Source organism: Metopolophium dirhodum, chromosome 4 (assembly GCF_019925205.1).
Source record: "Metopolophium dirhodum isolate CAU chromosome 4, ASM1992520v1, whole genome shotgun sequence".
Classification (NCBI taxonomy): domain Eukaryota; kingdom Metazoa; phylum Arthropoda; class Insecta; order Hemiptera; family Aphididae; genus Metopolophium; species Metopolophium dirhodum.
In genome coordinates, this window is record NC_083563.1 from 16,804,654 (window position 1) to 16,821,382 (window position 16,729).

Below are 16,729 nucleotides of genomic sequence, written 5' to 3' on the forward strand. Positions count from 1 at the left end.
TCTTTGAATATGGTATCATTTCAACCAAGTCAGCTTGCCATAAATCATTTTTTCCATAGACGTTAACTCGACGCCTAGTGAAATTTTTCCTTGCTGGTTTGTGAAGTTCGTTAGCGATTTCCCGTTTAGACATCTGGAATTCGCTTTATTAGTCCGGCCTCGTGTAATTCGTCGAAAATCGATATTATTTCGTTTGAAACGCTTGTATTGCCGGCTGCTTTTGACGCGAGAAGCAGACGTAATCGGTCGACCAACTCGTTTGGATTATCCCAATACACTAAGTTATTTTTCTGTAATTTCATAGACAGTTCGCCACCCGAGGGGAATAATTTACTGATAATTGTTGAATATTTAGTACCACCCTTTTTTATTTTATTTCCAACTGTAGATAAATGTACCGATGTTTGAGTTAATATAGATTTATACTCATCTAAATCGTTTTCGGTATAAACGAGTGGATTTTTCAAAAATATTAACTGTATAAGACCCGAGGTTAAGGTATAAACATTACTGTCGATAATTAAAGTGTTTTCTAAGAATTTTACTTCTTCTTTGCCCAAGATAATATGTCCGTTTGGAAGTTTTTTCGGACCATAGATTTTATCCAAGTCTGTAGACTGAAACCAATTTTCAATTTCTTGTTGATAGTAGTCCAAAATCGAGTTTTTTGATTTATTGTTAGTATTTTCCTTGTTCAATCGTGGTTTATTTGATATTTTAGTTAACGGATCGATAATTGGTTTTAATGTCTGTGTCATTAATTGTTGAACATTATCCGAACCTGTTTTTAATGCGATATATTTACGTTTAATACTTTCCTTAGCTTTAACTAGCTCATCTAACACAGTAGTTGCTTCCGTCATGACTACGTTTTAAATGATAATATTTATTAGTTGTTTCATCTTATATAACTACAAAAGTATCAAACCCAAAACGATAACGTCCGTTATCACGCTCACTATCTTTACAAATAACAACAAATGTAAACCTCTCACGGTTCCAACATGTTACACAGAAATGTTTAAATTGTGTATATGACATGTCCCCAGAACAGTGCTCGTTGTATACATGTTTTAAATTTGTTTCGTCCTGTTTAAATAATACTATTAAATTTGCGTTGTCACGTATCAGCTGTTTTGGTACTTTTGAATAACTCTGGGCCAGATAGAATATATCTATTTTATTGTGGCGACCTCGAGAAAAATAATCTCTTATAACGTTTTGGTGTTCACCAATAACATCGTCCAAGATAAAAATTGAATTTGGTAAAACTTTCTCGGGTGGAATTACTTTATCATTCTCGAAAAAGGTAAAAATGTTCATGTCATCTATTCCATCAATAATACGTTTTAATAATTTATATTTAGGTTGTTCCAGCGTCTTGGAGTATATGTAAACGTTTTCAAATCGTAACCCGTTTTCATCGACTAGTAGAAAATATATCAGATTGGTCTTACCACACCCCGAGCTGCCGAGTACCAACGACCTTATCGTATTTGGGAAAAGCTCTCCATGTCTCTGTTGAATTGTCTCGGGAGAATCAATATTATAAATTCGGAGTTTTTTCTCTTGTTCGATAAAGCGCATTTTTTTTTTTTAATTTTTCACTATAAATATAGGTGCTATGTTAGCGATAGCGTCACACGATGTCTCTCGTTCGTAAGCGAAACAACAATAAAGGCTCCGGTCTTATTAACTCTGTTATAAATCATTTACCCGTGGAATTACATTTACCTGGTTATAGGTAAGTCGCTACAATATATTATGACTAATAAATCCGTTTTTAAATTTTGTGATTAATTGTTTTTAGATTTGCCGGTCCCGGAACCAAATTGAAACAAAGATTAGCACGAGGAGAACGTGGTATAAACAGACTTGACGAGTTGGCCAGAGCGCACGATATCGCATACGAGGAAAGTAATTTGCTAACTGATCGACATAGAGCAGACGAAGTATTAGAAAATCAGGCTTGGGAAGTGTTTAAATCTAAAAACACAGGTATCAAAGAAAAAGCGGCGTCTTGGCTAGTCACTACAGCCATGAAAGTCAAACGTAAGCTTGGAGCTGGTTGCGGATTTAAACAAATGGTTTTGGCTGCTAAAAATTCCATCAAAAATAAAATGAACGAAAATAATATAACAAAATTAGTAAGAACATGTCTGTCAGCTGCGAAAAAAATTAAAAAGAATAAAAAGAATAAAACTAAAACACCGAGAATTATACCGATACCGAAAAAAGGTGGTGTTCTACCTTTAATTCCTATTTTTGCTGGTTTATCAGCATTAGGCGCGCTTACCGGTGGAGTAGGTAATATAGTAAAAGTCGTGAAAGAGTTAAATTCTGGAAAAAGCACACCTATTCATTTAGGCAAAGGATTATATCTTACTCCTCACAAGGGTAGTTCTTATAAAATCGTAAAAGGTAAAGGTTTATACCTAGCACCACACAAGGGCGGGTCGGTTAAAAAATCAAGGTCAAAAAACTAATTTCTACGTTACCCGATAGAGCGTTGTACGATTATGAGATTATAAAATACGCTGACATGTTGAAAATTCCTCATTTCATCGGTGTATTTGCTAGAGACAAGTTACCTCGACGAGCAAAACATCAAGAGTCAGCTGTAGTTAATTTAGACATCGAAAACGGTACAGGTACTCATTGGGTAGCGTATAAGAAAATCGGAAAAAAAGTTAAATATTATGATAGTTATGGAAATTTAACGCCGCCGCTAGAATTACAGAAATATTTCAACGGTTGCAATATCGAATATAACTACGAGAGACATCAGAAATATAACACAACAAACTGTGGTCACCTGTGCTTAAAATTTTTATCATGTACACTATAACGTTAACCGGTAACTCTAGCGAATTGTCGTGTGACTTTTTTCCACCGATAGAAGTCAGTAAAAATGCAAAAATCTGTCTGTTAGGTTTTCAAACGAATAATTCTATTCCTAACGTAAACGAAAAGTGTAATAAAATATGCTTCACATACAGTAATGATAACAATATGAATAGCGACAGCTATGTGATACCTACCGGCTCTTATGAGTTGAATGAAATTGAAGCAGCTATAAAACGTGTATTGCATAATACAGATACTTTATTCGAGTTGAGAGCAGATAATAATACACTAAAATGTACAATGTTTTGTAGTGAAACTGTAGATTTTCGTATGACTGATAGTATAGGACAGTTGTTGGGGTTCAAAAATCGTAAATATGCTGCTAATGTCAAACACGAATCAGATACGTTGGTCAATATTACCAAAACAAACTGTATATATATCGATTCAAATCTAGTTATGGGTTCATTCGTCAACGGTAAGCAGTGCCATACAATCCACGAGTTCTATCCGAATGTTCCTCCAGGCTATAAAATAATAGAGGTACCAACACATTTGGTTTTTTACACCATTAATTCTACATCTATAACACACGCAAGTATAATTTTAAAAAATCAGGACGACGAGTTGATCGATCTACGGGGCGAACCGCTATCAATACGATTATTAATTCAAGACTCGTGATGGGGCTTCAATTTTACAATATAAATAGGGCTGTATATGAAAAACCCGTTAGTCGTGTTAAAAACACTAACAAGGTAACAACTCCGAAGAAGAAAAAATATTCGAGACGAAAACAGACTAAACATAGTCTAACACCTGATAATTTGGCTTTTCTACGCTCGATTAACGTCATTTAATATGGACGACACATATTTAGACGTGACGGCTGGTTACATCGACGATTGTAAAATAACACAAATTGATTATCATTCTTTTTTACCGTATTCAACATCGGCTCTTTCTAATAATGATGAGGTGCGTATTGCTTTACATAACACAGAGTCTTATACTTTACCATGCGAGAGTTATATTTACATCGAGGGGACAATAACCAAACCTGCAGAAATAACTGACGAGATTAGATTTATAAACAACGGACTGGCATTTCTTTTCTCCGAAATGAAATATGAAATAAACGGAAATCAAATTCAGAAACTCGTCAATCCGGGTATATCGACCACATTAAAAGGATATTGTTCGTACAATAAAACAAATATTTCCTCACACCAAAACGCTGCCTGGGATAGTGATTTTAAAAATGTTAATAAAGATTTTATTGATAGTGGTAATTTTAACGGATGTATTAATCTTAAACATTTGTTTGGTTTTTGTGAAGATTATAAACGTATTTTAATCAACTGTAACCAGCAACTCATATTAAATAGATCATCCATCGATTTAAATGCTATTAAGCAATATAAAAATAACGAGTTAGTGGACGGTGCTAAACTAAAAGACGCTAAAATAAACATAACAAAAATATTGTGGCGGATGCCTATAGTGAGAGTTAGCGATAGAGAAAAAATTCGACTGTTGAAAGTAGTCAACAGTCAAAAACCCCTGACATGTACGTTCAGATCGTGGGAACTATGTGAATACCCATTTTTACCTCAAAACACTTCACATTCGTGGAAAGTAAAGACATCCAACAAGTTGGAAAAACCTAGATATGTTATAATCGGATTTCAAACTGATAGGAAAAATAGCACAAGTAAAGCAATGTCATACTTCGATCATTGTAAAATTAAAAACTTGAAAGTCTATTTAAACTCCGAAGTATTTCCATATGAAGATTTTCAAAGTGACTTTAACAAGAATAAGATGGCGACATTATACCGCGCGTATGCAGAGTTCCAAAAATCTTACTACGGTCACGACGATGTAACACCTCTATTGAACCGATCAGAATTCAAAAATCACTCTCCAATCATAGTTGTTGACATGAGCCGACAGAACGACAACGTGAAAATGTCAACTGTTGACCTCAGAATTGAACTAGAAGCTGATGAGGCGTTTCCAGCTTCCACTTCCGCATATTGTTTAATATTACATGACCAAATTATTACTTATAATCCATTTAACGGAGAAGTAAGAACCTTGTAAATATTTAGTGTAAATACTTTTTTGTAAACCTTAATATTTTATTGTAAACCTTAATATTTATTGTAAACCTTAATATTATTAAATAAAAAAACTTTTTTCTTATATATCACGTCTTTTTTTTTATTTTACATAAATTATTTATTTTACATAAATTATTAGAAAAGTCTACGTTTTACTTTACGCAACGGTGTTTGGGGTTCAGCACTAGTTGATCGAGATGTCCGTGGTGTCTTGAATTGAGACGATGCATGGTTTAGATTGAAAAAATCAGGCCCATCATTTTCGTCGAACGACAGTTGTTGGCTACAGCTATCATCGGGTGACGTTGGACCATCAAAATGATCTATCGGCTGGAAAAATAAATATAAAATCAATAAATTGTTTTTACTAAAAATTATTTAATAAATTACCTTAGATAAATCATAATCCTCATCCGTCAGATTAAATCCATTACTTCTAATGGGGTCTTCGTACGATTTGTAGTTACCAGCGTTGACAGGTGAATAGCTTGGTATCATTAATGACGGGCTTCTAAAATTCATGTCATATGGCTAAAATAATATAAAAAGTATTAAATATTTTATATAATATGTGATAATAAATTTCTGAATTACCTCTGGGGTGTTTGGTGTCACCAGACGATTCATACAAAGTTCGGTTAATTGTATAGGTGCAAACATTCTGATTTGGTTGAGGAATTGGTTTTCACTGGTTTGCTTAACTTCTTGGTTGTTAATGAAAATTTGCATTTCTCGTACATTATTAGGCGGTGAATCCACTTGAAGAATTTTCCCGATCAAATTCTCGGAATATTCGTTCATTTGTTTTATAATTTTGGGTTTGATGAAAATATCTTTTTCCCGTATACTCGCAGCAATACTCCATTCCAAGTTCTGAAGCTGAATTAGATCTGAACGATTCAAAAGAACTCTACACCCGTCCTCAGTTTTAGATTCTATTACTAAAACATTTACTCCTACATACACCATACTCGATAATTTGAAAAAATCTGTCTCGAGAAATGTATTTCGTTTATATGATGTAGGTATTTCTAGTATAAATGATAGCACGTTACCCATAAGCGAGAATATTCGTCTTAGAAAATCTGTTGACAACTTTACGTAACGTGAAGAAGTCAATATATGGATGACTGTTTGGAAATCATCAGTCGGATCGATTCCAACAAGTAAAAATTTTCGAGAGGTAAAGTCCAATGTGTAGGATGTAGAATCTATTAGGGTAGCCGGAGTTGACGGTGGAACGTACGCAAACGGCTTCTTTTTGTAGATTGCAGCATTGTCAGCGATCGAACCGGCCATGTTATTAGTGATTTTAAAAACTTATAAAAACTTGAAATTTATTAAGACTTGAAAAAACACTAACAAGAAATAAAAATGTACGTGTAGTATAGTATAAGACTCTGAACACACTGAATAAATGGCCGCTCTTGCAGGGTCAAGCGTCTGTCGATTTGAGTCATTATTCGGTGGGGGTAGCATTATTAGGTGGGAGTAAATCACAACAGATGAGAAATTGAATAACAACACCTGCCGTAAAAGGTGTAAGTGGACAAGGCTTAAAATATACAAAGGGTATACATTTATAACCTTGTTGTTGAATGTTAACAAAAGATAGGGTATGTCGGGACACACATGTCGTTGCCTGTACACAAAGGGGTATAGTCACAACCCTTGTCGAAGAATGTTAACAATAGATATAGGGTATGTCCAACACATGTCTCGCCATAGAACGTTATGGCGACAGAAATTTAAGGTTAAAAATATACAAAGGGGTGAACATGTGTAGTGTTGTTGAATAATGTTAACAATAGATAGGGTATGTCGGGACACACACGTCGTTGCCTGTATACAAAGGGTATAGTCACAACCCTTGTTGAAGAATGTTACCAATAGTTAGGGTATGTAGGCACACACACGACGTTTCATTCCTGTATACAAAGGGCCTAACATGTGTAGTCTCAACCCTTGTTGAAGAATGTTATTGTTAACAATTAGTTAGGGTCTATCGGGTCACACAAGACGATTCATTCCTGTAGAATGTAATTGTACAAGAATATTATTCTTAAATGTAACATAAGTCCTTGATACATAAATGTATCAACCAGTTATTACATAGAGATGAGTACAATAATATTCGTAGCTATATACGTTAAGAATCATTTTATTGGTATTACGGCTTTGTGGCTGAGTGGGTTAAAGCGTCTGTGCTATAGCTCGGGGGTCGTGGGTTCGAATCTCACCGCACTTTTTTCATTATTTATTTAATGAAAAAAAAAAAAGTTTTCAATAATATACACACAATAATATGGTGTGTGTACAATAATATGGTATATGTACAATAATATGGTATATGTACAATAATATGGTGTATGTACAATAATATGGTATATGTACAATAATATGGTATCATATGACTGATAACTCTGTGTTGTACGCATGCGCGAATATAATACATTACGTCCGTCACGTGACCGATCAGGCGGCGGCGGCAAGACGAGTGGATGACGAGTAAGGCGAGGGGAAGACGAGGACGAGGACGAGGACGAGGACGATGTGCACGAACTGTCCTTTTTATACTACTTACTGACCCAACTTGATGAAAACGACGAAGAGTGCGAAGAACTCACCGAACAATTTAATGTTAAGCCTCAAGTAAAGGATACAGTATTTAATCCAAATTCTAAAATTGAGAAATTGGTATTAAATAAAAAAAAGAAATTAGATAATAAGTATGGTAATAATACTGATAATAATAATGATAATGTTAGTGATGGTGTCAATGGTAATGATAATGTTGGTGATAATGTCAATGATAATGGTAATGCTAGTAGTAATGTCAATGATAACGGTAATGCTTGTAATTATGTCAATGATAATGGTAATGCTAGTAATAATGTCAATGATGACTATGAAAATAGTGATATTGTTTCTGATAGTGGTTCTGATTCAGATCCAGATATTGTCAACTTTATATGGAATTATGAAAACAATCTAAGAACCGTCCCAAAGTCGGATAGATTAACAAAATCCAAATCGAAAAATGTGACTAATTTTAAAAGTTTAACCAGCAATTCTGTTGTAGAAAATTTACAATATCATGGTGCTGACATTTACAAAAATTACATGTATTATGTTGATAATGATAGTGATTATATGGATGATAAAATTACCAAACTTTACAAAAATAAGTTAAATGAAAAATATTTTGCGGCATTACGAAAAAAATTTGATAAGATAACTATTTTAAATATAAAAGATAAAAAATTTCAAGTTAAATGTATCCAAAAATTTAATCACATAAAATACACATTAGCAGAGTACGAAGACCACGCAAATAAATTTAAATGCCCAAATAGTTTTAGTAAGATTACATATTATGTACTTCACAAAATTCAAAAAATAAACAATTTTAATATTTCAATACAGCCATCTCAACTTGGGGAGACATTAAAAATATATACTATTAATAAACTTAACTTACCGGTTATTGAAAACTCGTCATCCAATAGTAAACACGATATTATGGTATATGATTTGACGTACGGATATATCCCAACAGTTTATTTACTGGAATTGGAAATTTTGGTAAGCAAACTGTTGAGATCAAGAGCATCTGAATCATATGACATAATTGAAGGTGAGATTGAAATGTTGTTTTTGGGGTACTGGAAATTGGAAACTCAGGACTTAAAAAATTATAACGAGGGTATTAATCGAGAGGACAAGAAAAATATTCTATCACACATTTTATACAGAATAAATAAAAAAATAATCGACATGCCAACAGACCCTTCTCAAAATATAAAAAAACTGTTAACTAAAGCTATTCAATTAGTAATTTGTTTTGGTAGATTTCACGAAACACGATGTATAACGGCTCTATCGTTGTTGTATCTCAAAAGCCATATAATAAAAATGTTAACAACATTTGATTTTACAAGTGATGTGTTCGAAGGAGTGGCTGTGTTATTTTCAGAATTAAATATACACAATTTATATTTCCCACACACCTACAATATTTTAATTAGAAATAGGGAAACTATTTGCGAATGGCTGTTTTCTATGACAAATATTCATAATTTAAATGATATAAATGAATCGAAAAAACAAAGTGTATTTTACAACACAATAGCTAAAAATAATGACAATAAAAAAAACCACCATGCGGTATTTAGTAAAATAGATATATTCGCGTTATTGGGACGGTTTTTTAAAAATGAATCGCAAATTCCAATTGATTTATGTATTTCCTGTGACAACCTATTTATGATTCTGATTTACTGGGTATCGGACTACGTCATAGATACGGGCATATTAAAAATAAACTTAACATCAGAAACGTCGGTTTCATTTTTCAATAACCATAACAACCACTTTATTCCATGGTATTTTACAACAATTATCCCTTTTAGTTATTCACAAGCATTTGCAAATAAATTTAAAGAAGCCATCATCACCACGATATATACTAAATCTAAGGTTATTAAATCAACGTTTGACATAGAAACTAAAGTTGTTATACAGTTAGTAAAGTTATGTCATGCGTACTTGTCGTACGCATTGGGGCCGGCCATGATGCGTCGGGGTAAACCTTTAACGTCGGCTGAATGGTCGAAGCTTTTTATACGTGCGATACATACATTTGAAAAGGAAATGGTAACATTGAATGACAAGATATTTGTTTCGAAAAAAAAATCATTACCATGGTAGATGAAGTTGGTTCAGGAGAAAGATGACTACATCGGGAGGGGTAGTGGATTTACACTGGAGACGATCGATGGGCTGTTGTTGACCGTGTATAAATATACACCGATGGGCGGCTCGTCGTATATTCAACTACCTGAATATATAGATAGAAAACGGGGGACCATCAACCCACAAAACACGGATCAGGAGTGCTTCAAGTGGGCGATTTTGGCGAGGCTTGTAGCCGAAAATTTATCTGATAGATATAAATATTGTGTCGGAGAAAATTATAAAAAGCATGAGAAAAATTATAATTTTAACGGTATATCGTTCCCGACACCAATATCAGACATCACCAAATTTGAAAAAAATAATAATAACGTCTCTATAAATGTATACGGCCTCGACAAAAAATTCCAGGCACCCCGTAAGTACCCAACGTACGAAGTGTATCCGTTACGAGTCGTCGACGAAGAAAAAAAGGATCGTTTTGACTTGCTGCTGGTGATGGACGGAGAAAACTCGCACTACGTGTACATATCCAATTTTTCCCGGTTGATACGCGCACAGAAAACCAGACATAATGGGAGTGCCGTGTTCTGTAAGAGGTGTTTCACCTCGTTCGACAACAGAGCTCATAAATTCAAGTTGAGTGGGCAGGAGGCTTAAGAACAGCACAAATTGATTTGCAGGGCACACAAACCTATTTTACCGGGGATGCCGAAGGAGGGTGATTGTGTTGAGTTCAGGGCGTGGAAAAAGACAGTGCGGCATCCTTTCGTGATATACGCAGATTTCGAGTCATTGCTGGTGAAGACGGAGGAGAAGAGAGGCGAGAGTACCACAATTATACAAAAGCACGAAGCGCTGAGTTACGGGTTTTTGGTGAAGGCGAGCGACCAGAACTGTTGATCATGACGTGGAGGATTTCAGTGTGAACGACTACCTCACAGCTTCAATGGATGTAGGCACCTATATTATTATAAAGGGTAACGATGTACTGACCCAACTTGATGAAAGCGACGAAGAGTGCGAAGAACTCACCGAACAATTTAATGTTAAACCTCAAGTAAAGGATACAGTATTTAATCCAAATTCTAAAATTGAGAAATTGGTATTAAATAAAAAAAAGAAATTAGATAATAAGTATGGTAATAATACTGATAATAATAATGATAATGTTAGTAATGGTGTCAATGGTAATGATAATGTTGGTGATAATGTCAATGATAATGGTAATGCTAGTAGTAATGTCAATGATAACGGTAATGCTTGTAATTATGTCAATGATAATGGTAATGCTAGTAATAATGTCAATGATGACTATGAAAATAGTGATATTGTTTCTGATAGTGGTTCTGATTCAGATCCAGATATTGTCAACTTTATATGGAATTATGAAAACAATCTAAGAACCGTCCCAAAGTCGGATAGATTAACAAAATCCAAATCGAAAAATGTGACTAATTTTAAAAGTTTAACCAGCAATTCTGTTGTAGAAAATTTACAATATCATGGTGCTGACATTTACAAAAATTACATGTATTATGTTGATAATGATAGTGATTATATGGATGATAAAATTACCAAACTTTACAAAAATAAGTTAAATGAAAAATATTTTGCGGCATTACGAAAAAAATTTGATAAGATAACTATTTTAAATATAAAAGATAAAAAATTTCAAGTTAAATGTATCCAAAAATTTAATCACATAAAATACACATTAGCAGAGTACGAAGACCACGCAAATAAATTTAAATGCCCAAATAGTTTTAGTAAGATTACATATTATGTACTTCACAAAATTCAAAAAATAAACAATTTTAATATTTCAATACAGCCATCTCAACTTGGGGAGACATTAAAAATATATACTATTAATAAACTTAACTTACCGGTTATTGAAAACTCGTCATCCAATAGTAAACACGATATTATGGTATATGATTTGACGTACGGATATATCCCAACAGTTTATTTACTGGAATTGGAAATTTTGGTAAGCAAACTGTTGAGATCAAGAGCATCTGAATCATATGACATAATTGAAGGTGAGATTGAAATGTTGTTTTTGGGGTACTGGAAATTGGAAACTCAGGACTTAAAAAATTATAACGAGGGTATTAATCGAGAGGACAAGAAAAATATTCTATCACACATTTTATACAGAATAAATAAAAAAATAATCGACATGCCAACAGACCCTTCTCAAAATATAAAAAAACTGTTAACTAAAGCTATTCAATTAGTAATTTGTTTTGGTAGATTTCACGAAACACGATGTATAACGGCTCTATCGTTGTTGTATCTCAAAAGCCATATAATAAAAATGTTAACAACATTTGATTTTACAAGTGATGTGTTCGAAGGAGTGGCTGTGTTATTTTCAGAATTAAATATACACAATTTATATTTCCCACACACCTACAATATTTTAATTAGAAATAGGGAAACTATTTGCGAATGGCTGTTTTCTATGACAAATATTCATAATTTAAATGATATAAATGAATCGAAAAAACAAAGTGTATTTTACAACACAATAGCTAAAAATAATGACAATAAAAAAAACCACCATGCGGTATTTAGTAAAATAGATATATTCGCGTTATTGGGACGGTTTTTTAAAAATGAATCGCAAATTCCAATTGATTTATGTATTTCCTGTGACAACCTATTTATGATTCTGATTTACTGGGTATCGGACTACGTCATAGATACGGGCATATTAAAAATAAACTTAACATCAGAAACGTCGGTTTCATTTTTCAATAACCATAACAACCACTTTATTCCATGGTATTTTACAACAATTATCCCTTTTAGTTATTCACAAGCATTTGCAAATAAATTTAAAGAAGCCATCATCACCACGATATATACTAAATCTAAGGTTATTAAATCAACGTTTGACATAGAAACTAAAGTTGTTATACAGTTAGTAAAGTTATGTCATGCGTACTTGTCGTACGCATTGGGGCCGGCCATGATGCGTCGGGGTAAACCTTTAACGTCGGCTGAATGGTCGAAGCTTTTTATACGTGCGATACATACATTTGAAAAGGAAATGGTAACATTGAATGACAAGATATTTGTTTCGAAAAAAAAATCATTACCATGGTAGATGAAGTTGGTTCAGGAGAAAGATGACTACATCGGGAGGGGTAGTGGATTTACACTGGAGACGATCGATGGGCTGTTGTTGACCGTGTATAAATATACACCGATGGGCGGCTCGTCGTATATTCAACTACCTGAATATATAGATAGAAAACGGGGGACCATCAACCCACAAAACACGGATCAGGAGTGCTTCAAGTGGGCGATTTTGGCGAGGCTTGTAGCCGAAAATTTATCTGATAGATATAAATATTGTGTCGGAGAAAATTATAAAAAGCATGAGAAAAATTATAATTTTAACGGTATATCGTTCCCGACACCAATATCAGACATCACCAAATTTGAAAAAAATAATAATAACGTCTCTATAAATGTATACGGCCTCGACAAAAAATTCCAGGCACCCCGTAAGTACCCAACGTACGAAGTGTATCCGTTACGAGTCGTCGACGAAGAAAAAAAGGATCGTTTTGACTTGCTGCTGGTGATGGACGGAGAAAACTCGCACTACGTGTACATATCCAATTTTTCCCGGTTGATACGCGCACAGAAAACCAGACATAATGGGAGTGCCGTGTTCTGTAAGAGGTGTTTCACCTCGTTCGACAACAGAGCTCATAAATTCAAGTTGAGTGGGCAGGAGGCTTAAGAACAGCACAAATTGATTTGCAGGGCACACAAACCTATTTTACCGGGGATGCCGAAGGAGGGTGATTGTGTTGAGTTCAGGGCGTGGAAAAAGACAGTGCGGCATCCTTTCGTGATATACGCAGATTTCGAGTCATTGCTGGTGAAGACGGAGGAGAAGAGAGGCGAGAGTACCACAATTATACAAAAGCACGAAGCGCTGAGTTACGGGTTTTTGGTGAAGGCGAGCGACAACGTACCGACAGAGTTATTGATAGAGCACGAGATACCGGCGGGGCCGGTAATCTACAGAGGCAGCGAAGACAGGACAGACGTAGCGAGACATTTTGTAGAGTCGATAGTTGATGTGGCCCGGAAAATTGAAGGTCTGATGAAGACGAATATTCCTTTAATCATGACCGAGGGTGAAGAAAAAACACATCAAGAGTGTAGTACGTGTAATTTATGCAGATGCATATTAGCCGGGGGCGATAAGGTTAGGGATCACGATCATTTGACGGGCAAATTTAGGCAGACCTTGTGCTCTAGGTGTAACTTAGAGTTGCAACAGCCTAAATTTGTCCCCGTCTTTTTCCATAATCTTACAAACTATGACGCGCATCTTATAGTTACGGAACTTGGGTATGACACCCAAGCTATCAACGTTATACCGAACAGTGAAGAGAAATATATATCTTTCTCGAAATATATAAGTAGTACCTTCACTGTTCGGTTTATCGACACGTTCCGATTTATGGCGTCGAGTTTATCGTCCCTGGCCGAAAATTTAGTTACACCCGAATATGAGAATTTCCGTGAGACAGCCAAACATTTTGTCACCGGAGATATGCCGCTCGTGACTCGTAAGGGGGTGTACCCGTACGAGTACACGGATAGCTGGGAGCGGCTGGAGGAGACGAGGTTACCGAGGAAGAGAGAATTTTATAGTACGTTGACAGAGACCGGGATTAAGGAGAAGGAGTTTGAACACGCGAAGGAGGTCTGGGACCACTTCGGCTGTACGACGTTGGGTGAGTACAGTGACTTGTATTTGAAGATCGATGTGCTGTTGTTGGTGGACGTCTTTGAAAACTTCCGCGACGTATGCATGAGGGCGTATAACCTGGACGCCGCTCATTATTTCACCGCCCCAGGCTTGAGTTTTGATGCGATGCTTAAGTTTACCGGTCAAAAACTCCAGTTATTACATGATTATGACATGCTATTAATGTTCGAAAATGGTCAGTATATTATTTTTTTTTTTTTAATGTGCTTATAATAATCTTATATATATTTTTTATAGGTATACGTGGAGGATTGGTGCAGGCGAGTAAGAGGTATGCGAAGGCGAACAATATAAAGACCCCGGGCTACGATGCGGGTAAACCTAACTCATGGATAATTTATCAAGACTGTAAGTATATTATTTTCAAATCTGATTATTATATTTCATACTTATTAATATTTTTATAGGTAACAACTTGTACGGGTGGGCAATGTCCCAGTACATGCCGTACGGTGGGTTCAACTGGGTTGAACCTACATTAAACGGATTGGATGATTTGGATGCCACCTCCCCCATAGGACGAGTGTATGAGGTGGACGTGATGTACCCACGACACCTACACAACGAACATAACGACCTGCCTTTCTTGCCACAAAACAGCGTGCCACGAGGTTCAAAGGTGCGAAAATTGATGGCGACATTTGAAAAGAAGACAAATTATATAATTCACTACAGAAATCTGCAACAGGCGATTAAGAATGGTCTTATAGTTGAAAAAGTAAATATTTGTATTTTATATGATTTTAAACAGATTTTTAACATTTTTTCTTATTTTTACAGGTACACAGAGTTATACAATTTAACCAGTCGGACTGGTTAGCAAAATTTATAGATTTAAATACAGAGATGAGGAAGAAGGCGAAGAACGATTTCGAGAAAGATTTTTTTAAACTTATGAACAACGCTGTATTTGGTAAGTTACTTTATACTATTTATTATACTATTTACCAACATTTTTAATTTTCTAGGGAAGACTATGCAATCGAAGAGGAAGGAGATGAAGATGGAGTTGGTGTCATGCGAAAGGAGGTTACAGAAGTTGATAAATAAGAGCACATTTAAACACTGTACTAATTATAACGAAAATCTGAACGCTGTCGCACTGGAGAACAAAATTATAAAATTCAATAAACCTATATATATTGGTAAATATACTTTTAAATTGCACTTTTATCATTTATTAATACATTTATTATTTACAGGATTTGCTGTACTAGACATTAGCATAACTAAAATGTACGATTATCATTATAATATCATGCATAAACATTATGGAGACAAAATTAAATTAATGTACACTGACACAGGTAAATATAATTAAAATAATTTCATGTATATAATATATTAATTTAACATTATTTTCTAGATTCGTTGGTATACCATATATATACTGAGGACTTCTATGTAGACTTGGCTGCTAATTCTAATCTACTGGACCGGATGGACACTGCTAACCTACCCAGTGACCATCCGTGTTATGTGGCAACCAGAAATAAGGAGCCAGGACTCTTTTCCGATGAGGTGGATGCTAATATTATTACAGAGTTTGTTGCGTTGAGGGCCAAGTCATACGCGTTTAATGTATATGCTGGTCCAGAGGATGAGGTGGTAAATGACAGAGTAGGAGAAGAAAAGATCAAGGCGAAGGGTATCAGGTCTCATGTGGTTAAAAACCACATGACATTGGAAGATCATAGGAAGTGTTTGTTTGGGGAAGAAGGAGTAGAGTTATACAGAGATAATGTTTCAATACGGTCATTCAATCACCAACTTGTAACGCTAAAAACAAAAAAGTTAACATACAACAGCTACGATGATAAGAGGGTGGTGTTAGAGGACAAAATACACACACTGGCCTATGGACATTATAGTATAAAGTTATTACAAACATATATATATTTAAATTATTTTTCTAACATTTTCTCTTAATTTTATAGAGAAGATGACATATGGCCAGAACTTGAGGAAGATGGAGGGGACTGGAACGAGGAAGAGAAAGAACTAATGAGAGAGCTACTATATTGTATAACCTGATTTTATATATTTTCTGTTAATTAGTCTTATTATATATTATATCGTTTGTTATATATTGTAAATAATATGCACGTTTTAATAGTTTTAAGTTAGATTAGTATATTTCTTGTAAATTGTCATGCCATTGTATGTATTTTTGTAATTGCAATACATAAACTTGAAATTATTGTAAATAATATGCATGTTTTAATAGTTTTAAGTTAGATTAGGGTATAAACTT

The 16,729-nt window shown here is 34.6% G+C and overlaps 5 protein-coding genes across 6 annotated transcripts; 4 read left to right on the forward strand and 1 right to left on the reverse strand.

Annotated features, from left to right (window-relative positions):
* The first annotated feature begins 3,708 nt into the window (after positions 1 to 3,708).
* Positions 3,709 to 4,894, forward strand: LOC132943568 (uncharacterized). The gene is made up of 2 exons (XM_061012603.1): positions 3,709 to 4,812; positions 4,871 to 4,894. Exons 1-2 carry the CDS (start codon positions 3,709 to 3,711, stop codon positions 4,892 to 4,894), a joined length of 1,128 nt encoding a protein of 375 aa, XP_060868586.1.
* Positions 4,895 to 5,017: 123 nt separating this feature from the next.
* On the reverse strand, positions 5,018 to 7,541 carry LOC132943967 (uncharacterized). The gene is made up of 3 exons (XM_061013154.1): positions 5,568 to 7,541; positions 5,364 to 5,504; positions 5,018 to 5,303 (listed from the first exon to the last, which is right to left on the reverse strand). The coding sequence occupies exons 1-3, from the start codon at positions 6,270 to 6,272 to the stop codon at positions 5,109 to 5,111; spliced, it is 1,041 nt and encodes a 346-aa protein (XP_060869137.1). The 5' UTR covers positions 6,273 to 7,541; the 3' UTR covers positions 5,018 to 5,108.
* A 3,076-nt stretch (positions 7,542 to 10,617) lies between these two features.
* LOC132943569 (probable serine/threonine-protein kinase clkA) lies at positions 10,618 to 13,431 on the forward strand. The gene is made up of 3 exons (XM_061012604.1): positions 10,618 to 11,264; positions 12,489 to 12,732; positions 13,183 to 13,431. The coding sequence occupies exons 1-3, from the start codon at positions 10,618 to 10,620 to the stop codon at positions 13,429 to 13,431; spliced, it is 1,140 nt and encodes a 379-aa protein (XP_060868587.1).
* A 48-nt stretch (positions 13,432 to 13,479) lies between these two features.
* On the forward strand, positions 13,480 to 15,278 carry LOC132943570 (uncharacterized). The gene is made up of 4 exons (XM_061012605.1): positions 13,480 to 14,650; positions 14,713 to 14,823; positions 14,883 to 15,203; positions 15,256 to 15,278. Exons 1-4 carry the CDS (start codon positions 13,480 to 13,482, stop codon positions 15,276 to 15,278), a joined length of 1,626 nt encoding a protein of 541 aa, XP_060868588.1.
* A 170-nt stretch (positions 15,279 to 15,448) lies between these two features.
* On the forward strand, positions 15,449 to 16,713 carry LOC132943968 (uncharacterized). 2 transcript variants are annotated; one of them, XM_061013156.1, is made up of 4 exons: positions 15,449 to 15,620; positions 15,678 to 15,782; positions 15,842 to 16,352; positions 16,413 to 16,713. In XM_061013156.1, exons 1-4 carry the CDS (start codon positions 15,452 to 15,454, stop codon positions 16,507 to 16,509), a joined length of 882 nt encoding a protein of 293 aa, XP_060869139.1. In that variant the 5' UTR covers positions 15,449 to 15,451; the 3' UTR covers positions 16,510 to 16,713. The 2 variants fall into 2 exon arrangements, with proteins under 2 accessions (XP_060869139.1, XP_060869138.1); XM_061013155.1 differs by having other exon boundaries at positions 15,449 to 15,782.
* The last annotated feature ends 16 nt before the right edge of the window (positions 16,714 to 16,729 follow it).